This window comes from Belonocnema kinseyi, chromosome 5 (genome assembly GCF_010883055.1).
Source record: "Belonocnema kinseyi isolate 2016_QV_RU_SX_M_011 chromosome 5, B_treatae_v1, whole genome shotgun sequence".
Lineage (NCBI taxonomy): Eukaryota > Metazoa > Arthropoda > Insecta > Hymenoptera > Cynipidae > Belonocnema > Belonocnema kinseyi.
In genome coordinates, this window is record NC_046661.1 from 150,532,304 (window position 1) to 150,548,307 (window position 16,004).

The window sequence follows — 16,004 nt, forward strand, 5'->3', positions numbered from 1 at the left end:
TAAAAAATTACAATTTAAATTTTTCAAATTTTGATTGCCTTTAATCAAATTTGAATCAATTTTAAAAATGTATAATGAAATATTATATTTTTTAGTATCCTTCATAAAATTAAAATAAATTTCTATTTTTTAATTTTGTTTTATGAAAAACAACCATTTTTTTGGGTTACGCCATTTAAATTCTTGATTTGTAATTAAATTTTACAATTTAAACTTTAAAAATTTTAATGCCCTTCATACAGCTTGAATAATTTGAATTTTGAATCTGAAATGTTTTTTAAAAACACAAAAAATAAGATTTTATTTCGCTGCTTCAATTATTCACAATTTAATTCAGTTTTTAAACTTTAAATTGAATATTAATCACTCATTGAGGCAAAAAATTGAGTTTGAAATTGAATAATTCAGAAATTTTTTAATGAAATTTTACAATTTGAATTTTTCAACTTTTGATTGCTATTAAGACAATTTAAATAATTTCAATTTTTCGGATTTTGGTTTAGTTAATTAAACTTATAATAAATAATTGATCATTCACCGAGGATTTCAGTATGAAATTGTACAATTTTGAAAATTTGTAATGAAATATTAGAATTACGATTTGTCGAATTCTGATAACCCTTAATAAAATTTGAATATTTATATACTTTTATTTTTAAATGTTCTTTTATGAACTTACTAAGAATCTCTGTTTAAAACTGTACAATTTACCAAATTTTTAATGAAATTGTAGAATTTGAATATTTAAATTTTTAATTCTTCTTAATAGAAATAGAATAATTTTAATTTTTATGCGTTATTTTTTTAAAACAATTTTTTTAAGTGTAGAGTTTAAATTTCTCAAATTTGTTTCATTTTTTCAAACTTAAAATTGATCATTGATCACTCATTGATGCTTTCATTTTGAAAGTGTACAATTTTGAATAACTTATTAATTTTTTTTTAAATTTCGATTTTCAAATTTTAATTTCCTTTAATACAGTTTGAATAATTTGGATTTATAAGTATTTTTTTAAAGAATAGAATATTTTTTTTAAATGTACAATTAAAATTTTTTAAATTTTAATTCAAATTTTTTTAAACCTTAAATTAAATACGAATGACTCACTGCAGCTTTCAGTTAAAAATTTACAATTTTGAAAATTTGTAATGAAATATTGAAATTAGAATTTTTCAAATTTTTATTAGTCAATAAAATTTAAATAATTGACATTTTTAATTTTTTTAATGTTGTTTTCTGAAAACACAATTTTTTTAATCATACCATTTTAATTTAAAAAATTTTTCTTTCTAATGAAATTTTACAATTTGAAATTTTAGATTTTAATTCAGATTTTTCGATTTTTAATTACCTTTAATAAATTTTGAAAAAATTTATATATATATATATTTTTTGAGTGTTGTTTTATGAAAACAAAATTTTTAAGTTCCTCATCGTGAATTTTTCAAATTTGAATTTAATTTTTGAAACTTGAAATTGATCAATAATCACTTATTAGGAATTTCAGTTTCAAACTGTACAATTTACAGCATTTTTAATGAAATTGTAGAATTTGAATATTTCAATTTTTAATTCACCTTAATACAAATAGAATAATTTTAATTTTTAATTCTTAAGCGTTATTTTTTGAAAACACTAATTTTTTTAAAGTGTAGTTAAAATTTTTTTAAATTTGTTTCATTTTTTTAAATCTAAAATTTATCATCGATCAATCATTGATTTTGAAATTACATAATTTTGAATGAATTACTAATTTGTTGAAAAAATTTAAATTTTAAAATTTTAATTGCCTTTAATACAGTCTGAATAATTTTAATTTATAAAATTTGGATTTATAAGTGTTGTTTTTTAAAAACAAAATTTTTTTTTAATTGTACAATTTAAATTTTTCGATGTTGATTCAATTTTTGAAAGTTTAAATTGATTAGTGGTCGTTTATGGGTATTTTCAGTTTCTAATTATACAATTTCGAACACTTTTACTGAAATTGTAGTTTTAATTTTCTAAATTTAATGAGAATTTACGAACTGAAAATCGATCAAGGATCCATTTTTAGGCTTACAATTTTTTAAGTATTTTTGATGATTTTTTTAGTTATATAATTTAAATTTTTCAAATTTGTATTGATTATTATGAAATATTATGAAATATTAGAATTATTCAAATTCTGATGGCCTTCAATAAAATATAAATAATTAGAGTTTTTTATTTTATTTTTTTAGTTATTTTGAAAAATTGCAATGCAATATTAGAATTTTTCAAATTCTGATTGCCTTTAATAAAATTTAAATAATTTGAATTTTTTATTTTTTTGTATCGTTTTGTTTTGTTTAATTTTTTTTTAGTTATATGATTTGAATTTTTCCATTTTTTATTCAATTTTTCAAACTGAAAATTGATTATTGATTACTCACTGAGATTTAAAATTGCGACAATTATGAAAACTTTAAAATGAAATCTTACAATTTGAACTTTTAAAACTTTTATGGCCTTAATACAGTTTGAATAATTGTTTTTTTGATTTTGAAGTGTTGTTTTTCAAACACAAAATTTTGGAACCTTACAATTTAAATATAAAAAAATTTAATTCAGTTTTTCAAATTTAAAATTGATCATCAATCACTCATTGTGTTTTTAGCTTGAAATTGTACAATTTTGATAAATTTTTAATGAAAGTTTGAAAATTTTAATTGCCAGTACAATTTTAATAATTTAAATTTTGGATTTTTTGAATTTTTGATTCAGTTTTGGAAAATTAAAATTGAAAATTGATCACTTATAAAGGATTGTATTTTAAAATTTTACAATTTCGAATATTCTTAACAAAATTGTACAATTGAATTTATTTTAATTTTAATAGTTCTTAATACAATATGAATAATTTAAATTTTCCTTTTTAAGTGTTTTTTTATTCAAACAATATTTTCCTAATTGTAGAATTTGATATTTTCAAATACAATTTGAATAATTTGAATTTACATTTTGTAAGTGTTGCTTTTTGAAAAACCAAATTTTCTTAATTGTAAAATTTGAATTTTTCAAACTTAGATTCAGTTTTTAGAATATAAAATAGACCATTGATCACTCTTCGAGGCTTTCAGTTTGAAATTGTAAAATTATGAAAATTTGATTTTTTCAAAATTTGAATTTTTTAAATTTTGTTTCTTGAAAATAGAAATTTTTTTTAATTCACAACTTCAATTTTCCAAATTTTTATCAGACTTTTCAAATTTAAGTTAACAATGGAGTATATTTGGAAATTTCTAATCAAATATTAGAATTTCAATTATGCAAATTTTGATTGCCTTTAATTAAATTTGAACCAATTACATTTTTTATATTTAAGTTTTGAATTGTAAAATTTCCGTTGATCAAATTTTGATTCAGTTGTTTTAAATCTTAAAACTTTTAATTGATTATTCATATAGGCTTTTACTTTTTTTATTCGTTTAAATTTATACAGTTTAGTTGATTATTTAATGCAATTTAAATAATTTTAATGTTTAATTTTTAAGTCTTATTCGTTGAAAACCCAATTTTTTAAAATTCTACTATTTTAATTCTTCAAATTTTGATTTTCAACTGCTGCTTTTTTGGAAAAACAAAATTTCAGCATTGTTACTCTGATATTATTGTACAATTTTCAACTATTTAAAATTTGAAAATATCGAAAATTACGTAATTTTTTTTTTTATATTACAAAAAAAAATAGACGAAATATGTATCAGAATTGTTCGATACTCTGGGCCGGAAAGGGTTCATTAACTGGATAGGAATTCAATTCATGGGTAAGAGGAAATTTTGATAGACCCCACTTTTTATTTCAAGAGAATGGACTCAAAAGAAATTCTGAGAATTAAAATTATGCTAGGAAAATTTAAAGCTGGAATATTAAGAGGAACAACCAACACCAAATAGAGGGAAATAAAGATCCCATTTTTTAGGGGTATTTATATTTAGTTTCTTACAGCTTTAAACCTCAAACGGTACACTAGTGCGAATTCGCACCCGAAGTTTTTTCATTTTGTTGGCATTTACGCAAACACAGCTGCAGCGGATTATCGTCACATATATTAAATATGTGTGATATATGCTAGTTGTTTATGAAATGTTCAATATATTAAATAATTAATATTAACATTAAAAACAAACCAATTCGCACCAGTGTAAGAAATTAAAAAAGCTTTCGCTTTGTGAAACTCATTTTAAAATTAATTTCTCATTTTAAAATTACTTTGAAACACTTTTTTGAATAAAAAAAATTATAAAAAATGTTTGAAATATACTTTAGAGATCTAGTCATGCTGGTAAAATTCGAGAAACATGCGTTGCAACAAACCTATTAAGTCAAAATCAGTATCAGAACCAAGAAAGCCTCATGCCAGTCTGAATTTTGAAACTTCAAAGCTTCCATTTTCCCTTCTTTTTTTTATCTACCTAAAATTCTATCCTATAAACATACTTTCTTCCAGCGAAAGCAACATTGAATTTAAAAAATCGCAGCTCTTCACGACACAAAATGAATGACCAAATTTGTACAAAATGAAATAATGGATATTAACAAATGAAAATTAACAACACTTAGAACAAAATCAAATTTACATCTTCTCTCGACTTCTTGAAGCTGAAAATTCGCAGGTTGAAAAAACAAATAATGGTTAGTAAAAATGGAATAAAGCATTATATTTATTTGCGCAAAAACTTTTAATGATGAAATCAACAATATATATATATAATTATGATTAATTAGCTGCCTATAGTGAGATTTCCTCTGCCAAGCTGTCTTCCAAATTACATAAATTACTCTTCTACTAACTTCGAAAATTTCAAAAATTTTCATCGCCATAAAAACTCAAAGTACGACAGCTTGCTCAGAGGTTACAATGAGTGTCGTTATTTCTATATTAGAAAAAAAAATAACAAAATTTAGTGTTGCTTCAAATATGTTATTCTCGCAAGCGTTAACTGTCCGTACATTATTCGCAAATTGTCCAAAGTGCCGAATTGTCCAAACGGCAAATTTAAATTTCGCGCCAAAATATTAAGCCACGCTCAAACATAACCTCACTATTGCATATAAATGTGGCGCGAAATTCAAATTCTAAATTTCGTAATTGCCTTTTTAAAAAAACTTCTTTGGCTGAAAGAATCGTTTTCAGTTTTCAAAAGACTACTTGTGCCAAAAATATTATTACTTTTGCTAGTCCAACTGGTTCGGATTTAATGTATAAGTCACTAGAATCTAAATAATTCTGACAGGGTTCTCCGCACGAAAGAATTATTCAAAATCTGCCCGGATCTATTCTGTCTTTATCTATTTTTTAAAATACTTTTTCACGGCTTCCGTTTATTTTAAGCTTTTTAATTTTGAATTGGAGGGAATATGATTAACGAAGAACCCTGCAGGATTTTGTGATCTTCTACGAGTCTGTACGAGAATGCTGTAGTGTATGTGTGGGGCTCTCTTGAGGTGATTTGAAACTGGTGTGACGACGGAGAAGACTTCCTACTAGCCCTCGGGAACCCCGCAAAGTACCCCCGCCACCTCCAGATCCCTCGGACGACATGGATCCGGTCCTAAATCAGGGAGACCCCCATATTGTATACACACAAACAACAAACAACAATCGGACAATCAAAACAAGCGCAGCCAAGCAGCAAGCACTCGGATGATTTGACATTTTCATGAGATCATTAGCCAGAGCTGGACATCCATTCCAAAAACAAATTGCAAGGCTAAAACTACTTTTTTTGTTTGTTCTTTTTTTTGTTCGAGCATTCAGTACCTTTATATTCCAATTTTGAGAATCAGGATCAAATCTAGCTTCAAATTCGTTTAAAATATACAATTCTTTCAAAAGTTTGAACCCGAAATCGTAACCGGAAAGTCAGGGTTCGATCCCTGCTGCGGTCATTTTTTTTCGTCTATATTGTGTTTTTTTATTTTAATTGAATATTTTGTTTTATTTGTATATTTATTTATATCTATATTATATTTAACTATTTAAAAAAATTAAAAGACGCAGTTTTTGTGTAATTTTTGGGTAAAATATAATAATTTAGCACTCTTTAAAATATGAATATTATAGAAAAAATATTAACTGTATTTTATTTATGTTCTAGCTTTTTATTATCTTTTCGAATATTTCTTTATATTTTGTTCTTATCTCATATAAAAAAAATAATAACCAAAATAAAAATATTTAATTGAATTTTAAAATTTTAAAAGACTTATTGGAATAAGAGAGGAATAAAATTGAAAATTGATGTAAAGAGTATGTTTATTTTAATCTAAGTTGGGATTGAAATGCATATGAAATTATAAAAATTTTGCGTTTTCAAATTAAGCGACCGAAGAGAAGGCGTTATTTTTAAAGTCGAAAATGTTTTAATTTAAAAATAATTTTATCTTATTTCAAATTGAAATAAATTAAAAATCTAAAAGTCAATTAAAATTCAAAAGATTCGAATTAAAAAGGGACTTCAAAATAAAAAAGGCCTTCACAATAAAAAAATTTTAATTTATACCAGTTTAAAATTAAAATAAGCTTTTGTTTTTGTGCTATTTGCTTTTTACGTTTTTTTAATTCTTGAATTTTAATAAATCATATCTTATTTTTTCAGACAAAACATACGCTTAAACTACACTGTTTATAATTTTGAAAAAAAAGGAAATAATCTTCAAATATAGTTCTCTGTTTAATTTTTTTTTCAGGGAAAGGAATTGTCTTAATCATTTCAGGTAGGGAAAACGAAAAAAAGCAAAAAGTGGTAAGAAGCTATAGTAAGAAAAAGTTCAGTTACAAAAAACATTATTAACATTTGTTTTTGTAAGATTGAATATTTTTTCATTAAAAATGTTTTTTTTATTTGAAGTTACATCTTTATATTATATTTTTTCAGAGATCTGATATTCAGGGAACGACTGAAAAATCGCCAAATAATAAAATTTCCAGCACTGTAAAATTCCCGAATAATAAAATTCTCGAGCAATAATATTCCCGAAGAATAAAATTCCCGAATTGGAAAATATCCGAACTATAAATATTCTGAATTATAAAATTCCCGATTTTAAAAAATTAAAATTTATTCTTATAACATTATGTATTTATTAAAAATACAATAATCGAAAATATTTTTATCAAATAAAAAAATTAATTGATCAAAAAAATGAATCCAATTATTACTATTTCAAATTCAAACAATAATTTTAGAAATTTTGAACATCAAAAATATGTATTTTAAATACAAATATTTGATTATTGTATTTTCAAGAAATAAAATATATTTATCAAAAAAATTGAACTCTTTAAATTCGATATTTTCACGTCCAGACATTTTATAATTTGGCGGGAATTTTAATTTTCAAGAATTTTTCCAATTCGCAAATTTTATTATTCCAAAATTTTATTCATCGGTGATTTAATTATTCGGGAATTTTATTATTAGAGAATTTTCCAATTAAGCAATTTTATTATTCGGAAATTTTATTCTTCGGGAACTTTATTAATAGGAAATTTATTATTCTTTGGGAATTTTCAAATTCGAGAATTTTACCGTGTTGGGGATTTTATTTTCTTTAAAAAATCTTAAAAATTCAAACGCCTTTAAAAATCGAAATTTATCTTTAAAAACTTTCAAAAATATTTATTCCAATATTGAACATTACTTTCTAAATTCAAAAATGAATTTACCTTCTAAAAATTTGAAACAAATAATGAAATTATTTAATTCAAATGAATTAATCAAAGTAATTTTCTTCAAATTTAGATACTTCCAATTAAACCTACAATATTAGCACTTATAGGAATTAAAAAATTTTGCTTTGAATTTTAATCGGCTCCAATTTTTTGATTTTAAATCTTTTTATAAAAAAGGGACTTTGAAAAGATAAATTTTTCCAATATTAAAGCTCTTAGAAATTGAAAATGGTAACAAATTCAATCAAAATTAGATATTATCCGCCAAAAAAATTGCAGACCAGCAAAATTCAAACTTTCACCCAAAAATTGAATTAATGAATAATTATTGTATTAATGAATAACACAGAGAAGGAAAAAATCTAAGAAACACCTAGAGTGCAAAACTGATCGAAATTCTCAAAAAAAAAAAAAAAAAAAAAATTATTCGCAGGTACAGACGTACGAGGAATACTTACGAGAAAAAAACCTCGGCAGTGCCCAGCTCTGTTGCAATCCATTGAAAGACGATATAATATCAGTGTCTCAAAAAATTTTCTTCTTTAATAACAAATATATCAAGACTCAAAAATTAAAAAAAAAAAAACAAATATATAACAATTCTCAAAACAAAGATAGGAAAAAAGAATTCAGAATTTGGTACATTTTTTGGATTCAATTTCTCTTCAGACAGTATATTTTTTTGTTAAAGAATAAATAAGAAAAATGAATGAGTAAAAAATGGAAAACTCATAGAAAATTTGTTTTTAAGGGGCATTTTGAAATTAATTTTACATGCAAACCAGGCCTCGGAATCAGTTTAAGAGATCGAAAATAGTTTAAATAGTGTGAAATATTTTTAAAAAATCGTGTCATAAAATTGTTTAAGTATCAAAGATAAACTTGAATGTTTATACAAAATGTTATTCTTTGGTCTGAAAATGTCAACTATTTTGTTTTACACCCGTCCGTTTGTTTAAAATTTTTATCTTCTTCGATTAAAAATTAATCTGTTTTGGTTGAAAATAAATTTTGTTGTTGAAAATTTACAATTTCGGGTTGAAAATTGAACTGTTTTGTAAAAATCCGTAGTCTTAGCTCGAAAATTAAAAAATTTGGTAAAAAATAAACTTTTTTCTTGTTAAAAATAAAGTATTATGTTGAAAATTCTTATTTGGTCGTTAAATTCTAAAGTATTTTTTTTAAATCAAAATATTGTTTTTTTAATATTTAATACATTACATTTGTTGAAAATTCATCTTTTAGGTTGAAAATACGTTTTTTGTTGTTAAAAACTAATTCTTTTCTAAAGGAAAATTTAACTATTTTGTTGAAAATTCAAATATTTTGTTGAAAAAATACATTTTTGGCTTGAGAATTCAACAATTTTGGTAGAAACTAATTTTTTTGGTTAAAAATAAAGTATTATATTGAAAATTCGCAGTTGCTTGTTAAATTAAACAGTTCTTTTATTTAAATTAAAAATATTTCTATGTTTAAATATAACATATCATATTTTTTGTTAAAAATTCAACTTTTAGGTTGAAAATTCGTTTTTTGTTGTTAAAAAGTAATTATTTTTTGATGGAAAATTGAATTATTTTTTTGAATATTCAACTAATTGGTTCTAAATTAACTTTTTTTTTGATAATTCGTATTCACTGGGAGAAAATTCAAATATTTTATAACAAAATTTCTTTTTGACTTGAAAATTTAACAATTTGGTAGAAAATCAATTTTTTTGGTAAAAAATGAAGTATTATGTTAAAAATTCGTTTTTGTTCGTTAAATTCTACAGTATTTTATTATTAATAAAAATATTGTTTTTTTAATATGTAATACATTAAATTTTGTTGTTAAAAATTCACCTTTTACGTTGAAAATTCGTTTTTTTATGTTGTTAAAAAGTAATCATTTAATTGAAAATTTAACTATTTTGTTGAAAATTCAACTGATTTGTTGTAAATTAACTTTTTTTCTTGATAATTCATATTCTCTGGATGAAAATTCAAATATTGAATAAAAAAATATCTCTTTTTGGCTTAAAAATTGTAGAATTTAGTAGAAAATCATTTTTTTTGGTTAAAAATAAAGTATTATATTGAAAATTCGTATTTTCTTATTAAATCAAATAGTTCTTTTTATTTAAAATTACAATATTTCTTTGTTTACATATAATATATTATATTTTTTGTTAAAAATTCAAGTTTTCGGTTGAAAATTCGTTTTTTGTTGTTAAAAAGTAATCTTTTAACTGAAAATTTAACTATTTTGTTCAAAATTCAACTAATTAGTTTTAAATGAATTTTTTTCTTGATAATTCATATTCCCTGGAAGAAAATTCAAATTTTTTTTAATATCTTTTTGGCTTGAATATTCAACAATTTGGTGAAAACCTAATTTTTTTGGTTAAAAATAAAGTATTAAGGTAAAAATTCGTCTTTGTTGGTTCAATCCAACAAATTTTTATTTCTAATTAAAATATCGTTTTTATTTAAATATAATAAATTACATTTAATGTTGAAAATTCCTTTTTTTGTTGTTGAAAAGAACTTTTTGACGAAAAAAAAATTATTTGGTTAAAAACTCAACTAATTAGTTGCAAATTGACTTTATTATTTTTAATTCATATTCTCTGGATGAAAATTTAAATGTTTTATAAAAAAATTTTCTTTTGGGCTTGAAATTTCAACAATTTGGTATAAAATAGAACTAGTGATACAAAATTAAATCGTTTTGTAGAAAATTGATTTTTTTATTAATAATTTATTCTCCTCAATGAAAATGTATCTACTCAAATTTCCATTACAAATTAATTTTTTTTTAAATTTAACTATTTAGTTAAAACATGTTATAAATGAAAAAAATATAAAATAAAAATTAATCAAATAAAATTTGGACTAATTTCACATTCTCTGTACAAACTATTTAGTTGAAAATTTTTTAATTTTTTTTTTAATCGTATTTTTTGGTAAAAAAAAATTAATCTTTTTAGTTGAAAATGTAACTATTTGATTAAAAATGTATGTATTTTGTTGAAATTTTTTTTTGGTACCAAATTAATCTTTTTTGTAGAAAATAAATTTTTTTTATTGAAAATTAATTCTCTGAAACGAAAATTTTAATCCTTCATTTTTGATTGAAAAATTATATTTTTTGTTTGAGAATTTCAAAAACGAAAAAAATATAAACTTAAAAATTAATTTAATAGAATTTGGACTAACAAAACATTCATTGTAAATTTTTGTTATTAAATTATATTCTGTGGACAAAAAAATAAACAATTTGATATAAAATACAACTAATAACAAATGAATTCGTTTGGCAGAAAATAAATTTTTTATTCATAATTAATGCTCCCCAATGTAGTAGTTAAAAATTAATGCATTTTTTTTAATTGTATTTTTTGGTAGTAAATAAATATATCAATATATCCTAAAAATTAATTAAATAAAATTTGGACCAACATCACATCTACTGTTCAAACTAGTTAATTAAAAATTTATTTTATTTGTTGAAAATTCGTATTTTTTAGTACAAAATTCATTTTTTTTTTATCTAAAAATAAAATTTGTTATCGAAAATTTATTTTTGGGTTAAAAAATATTTTTTAACTTTAAAAATTGAACTATTTTATTAAAAATTCAACTGTTTTGTACGACATTGGTCTTTTTGGCTTAAAAATTCAATTGTTTGGAAGAAAATGAATTTTTTTTTAATGAAAATTAATTTCTCAGCTAAGAAAATTAAATACGTATGTTTTTCGATTTAAAAATTTTATTAATGAAAAAATATAAACAAAATATGAAATAAAATATTTCAAAATAAAATATTTTCTTAAAACATTGTCTTTGTTGGTTAAATCCAAATGTTTCTTATTTTTCATTAAAATCTTTTCAGGTTGAAAATTCAACACCTTGTTTGAAAGTTAAACTACTTTCTTAAAAGTACTTTTTTTTAAGATACATAATTTTAGTTAAAAATTCGTTTTATTTTTTGGTTGTAAACTATTTTTTTTAACTTAAAACTGAACTATATTATTGAAAATTCATATTGTGGGGCTGAAAACTAAAGTGTTTTGTAGAAAATTAGTATTTTTTGGCTTCAAAATTCCATTCTTTGTTACAAAATTAAATGTTTTGGCAGAAAAAATTAAACAGTTTTGTAGAAAATGAGTTTTTTTTATTGTAAATTGATTATCTTAAATGAATAAAAATGTAAATACTCCATTTTTAGTTACAAAATTTGTCTTTTTTATTTAAAAAATTGTATAAACGAACAAATAGAACCTAAAAATTAATTTAATAAAATGTTTACTAACATCATATCCATTGTTCTAATTATTTAGTTAGTAATTTATATAATTTGTTGAAAATTCGCTTTTTTTTGAAGAAAAAGCATAAATTTAACTGAAAATGTGCTTTTTGTTGTTGTAAAAAGTAGTTTTTTAAGCTGAAATGTTAACTATTTTATTAAAAATTCATATTTTCGAGTTGAAAATTCAACTGTTATGTAGAAAATTGGTATTTTTTCACCTCAAAATTCAATTCTTCAGTACAAATTTATTTTTTTGTAGAAAATTAGTTTTTTTTTTACTTCAAAATTAAATATTTTGGCAGGAAATTAAATTTTTTTGCAAAAAATTAGTAATTTTTTAAAATTGGAAATTGATTCTGTTAAATGAATACAAATTTTAATACTTTATTTTTAGTTAAAAATTTATCTTTTTTACTTAAAAAATATTATTAACGAAAAAATAGAATCTAAAAATTAATTAAATAAAATTTTTACCAATATCATATCCATTGTTCGAACTATTTAGTTAAAAATTGATAAAATTTGTTGAAAATTTGTCTTTTTTTTAAGAATCATAAATTTAACTGATAATTAAATTTTTGTTGTTGTAAAAATTATTTTTTTTTTAACTGAAATTTTAACTATTTGAATGAAAATTCATATTGTTGGGTAGAAAATTAGTTTTTTGATTTATTTTATAATTAAATTGTTTATCAGGAAATTAATCTGTTTTGTCGAAAAATCCGTTTTTTTCAATTGGACATTGATTCTCCTAAATGAATCAAAATGTAAATACTCCATTTTTCGTTAAAAAATTTGGCTTTTTTATTTAAAAAATTTTATAAACGAAAAAATAGAACCTAAAAATTAAATAAAATGTATACAAACATCACATCCACCTGAAAATTGGCTTTTTTTGGCGAAAAATACTTTTTTAAGCTGAAATTTAAACTATTTTATTGAAAATTCATACTGTCGAGTTGAAAATTCAACTTTAATGTAGAAAATTAGTATTTTTTAGCTTTAAAATTAAATTCTTTGATACAAAATTAAACTTTTTGTAGAAAATTCGTTTTTTTTACCTCAAAATTTAAATTGTTAGGCAGGAAGTTAAACTGTTTTGTAGAAAATTCGTTTTTTTAATTTGACATTGATTCTCTTAAATGAATAAAAATTTAAATACTTTATGCTTAGTTAAAAATTTTTCTTTTTATTTAAAAAATGTTATAAACCAAAAAAATATACCTACAAATTAATTAAATAAAATGTTTATCAACATTATATCCTTTGTTCTAACTATTTAGTTAAAAATTTATAAAATTTGTTGAAAATTGTTTTTTTTTTTAAAGAATCATTAATTTAGCTGAAAATTAGATTTTGTTGAAAATACTTTAGAAATATAAAAATAAAATATCCATTATTCTAACTATTCAGTTGAAAATTTATGTAATTTGTTAAAAAATTTGTCTTTTTTAAAGAAGAATCTTAAATCGTTTTTTGTAAGAAGTACTTTTTTAAACTAAAATTTTAACTATTTGAATGAAAATTCATATTGCCCGGTAGAAACTTCAACTTTTATGTAGAATATTGGTATTTTTGGCCTCAAAATTAAATTCTTCGATACAAAATTAAACTTTTTTGTAGATAATTCTTTTTTTTCAATTTAATTTTTTCAAAATTAAATTGTTTTACAGGAAATTAAACTGTTTTGTAGCAAAATTCGTTTTAAATACTCCATTTTTAGTTACAAAATTTGTCTTTTTTTATTTAAAAAATTTTATAAACGAAAAAGTAGAACCTAAAAATTAATTAAATAAAATGTATACTAACATCATATCCATTTTTCCAACTAGAATTTTTTTTTTTTTGGCTTAAAAATTTAATTGTTTGGTAGAAAGTTAAACTATTTTCTAAAGAATTACCTTTTTGGTTAAAAATGTATCTTCCTTCTTAAAAAAATTTTATAAAAAAAAGTATAAGCTTAAAATTAATAAAATCATAAATTTAGTTCAAAATTCTATTTTTTCAAGTAAAAAATACTCTGTAAAATTGAAAATTTAACTATTTTTTTTCGAAAATTCATCTTTTTGGTTGAAAATTCCATATTTTAAATTTGAAAATAGTGTCTTTATTTCACTTTTTTTTCGAAATAGTGTAATCGCTTTAAAAAAAGGTGTCAAATTGTGGTGAATCCGAGACCTGGACAAAAAAAAAATAATTGCAATACAATCTGAATATTTTCAGAATTTTAAAATTCCGTTATTACTCTATAATTTTCTGAATCTTTCTCAGCTGAAAAAATGGTAAAAAGTACCAAAATATTTTTTTTAAATTTGCAGCATGCTTCAAAGTATAAAAAAAAAACACAAGATAATGAAAAAAAAAATACCAAATCCGACTTTTTAAACCACAATGACAAAAATAACATTCGATATTTTAATTTAAAAAACTGATATTATCACGTCGCACTAAATTCTAAATTTAAATAAACTTCGTTTATCGTGAGCAAAGCGCACAATTATTGGCATACAAGCTGCAGGCAGACGTGAAATGTCAGGAAGTCGCTCTGACATTTCGAGAATGTGCAAATAAAAATTATTAAAAAAAAAATACTAATTTTAAAGCTCGCGCTAACTGTTAACAACAAATATCCCATCAAACTTTTCCTCGTTTTTTTTTACAACTTCTGTCACTTTTTCACCTGACATTTGTACGTCCACGTACAGTTTTAAGTAACCCTTTTTTTTTTTAAATAAAAATTCCAGTCTTTGTAAAATAAGGGGAATGAAAACAAAAAAGAAAAGAGTAGGGTAAAGAACAAAAAAAAAAGTGTCGTAAAAATGTTTTTCAACGCAAAATTAATCAAGTTACGATAGGAAAAGTTTCTAAAATTCAAATACCAAAATAAAATTACCCATTACCTCAAATTAAATAATGAAATCAGTCAGGGTGGAATTCAAATGCGAACAAAATAAATCATCTTTTTTAAGCAAATTATTAATGCTTTATTAAGAAAAAGTTAAGAAAATAAAAAATCTCGTAATCCACCCTGAATCTAGACTCTCATTTTTTAATTTATCAAATCATTTCTCCCCTACTTTGAAAAATTAGAACCCATCAATCATTAATTAATTAATCATTACTAATTTCCTCTAATTTAAAACTAACAACTTTTTTTTTATTACCAATCACCCGCCCATTGCAATAATTCTGATTGATTACTCCATTTACTACCATTGGAAAAATAGAAAATACTTGATTTAAACTTGCAGAATAAATAATAAAATATACCCTCTACATTAAAATTAAAATTACTGTACAACTTGAAAACAACTGGGAAATAGGAAAAATAAAAATAGTGTAAAATTTTATGATCTAACTAGTGTTCAGTGAATTCCTGGTTAAATTTTTAAACAATTACAATAATTTCTACGATTAAACATATAGAAATTTCACCTGTAGAGAATTTAATTCGTTTCAACTCTCCATCTTTTTTAAATTATTCTTTTTTTTTTTAATTGAAAATAATTTACTTTTTATGGAATTTTTTTTCAGTTTTCTAAAATAATATTGGAAAAGTATTAAAAATGAAGTTCAATTTCGATTTAAATCGTCTTTTTAGGTTGAAAATTCAACTATTGGTTGCAAATTTTGTTTCCTTCTTGATTAAAAAAATTTTTCTTGAAAAATCTTGGTTGAAAATTCAACAGTTTCGTTTGTAATTGGTCTTTTTGGTTGAATACCATTGCTTTTTATTATATATATTTTTTTAATTCCGGAAATAATATCAAGTACTAAATTTTTTGTTGTTACAAATTTAACTATTAAAGTTTTGATATAAATATTGTTTTTTAGTTGCAAATTCAACTAATTCTGCGAATGTTTAACTGATTTATTAAAAATGTTTTGTTTTTTAATCGAAAATTAATTTAATTAAAAATTAGATTAATAATTAATTCAATTACTTGGTAAAAAGTTGAAATACTTTGATAAAATTATTTGTTTTTTTTTTTAATTTAAAATAATTT

At 21.6% G+C, this 16,004-nt stretch overlaps 1 protein-coding gene across 7 annotated transcripts in view; it reads right to left on the reverse strand.

The window, feature by feature from the left end:
* LOC117172501 (septin-7) overlaps positions 1 to 16,004 on the reverse strand; it is a 178,067-nt gene that overhangs the window by 836 nt on the left and 161,227 nt on the right. For 6 of the 7 annotated variants that reach the window (XM_033360506.1, XM_033360508.1, XM_033360507.1 and 3 more), the window contains one exon: positions 4,687 to 5,578. The exons of the other annotated variant lie outside the window; for it this stretch is intronic. In XM_033360506.1, the coding sequence (XP_033216397.1) occupies positions 5,422 to 5,578 (157 nt within the window). In that variant the 3' untranslated portion in view covers positions 4,687 to 5,421. Of the gene's footprint in view, positions 1 to 4,686; positions 5,579 to 16,004 lie in introns of those variants that run through there. 7 annotated transcript variants of the gene reach the window in all.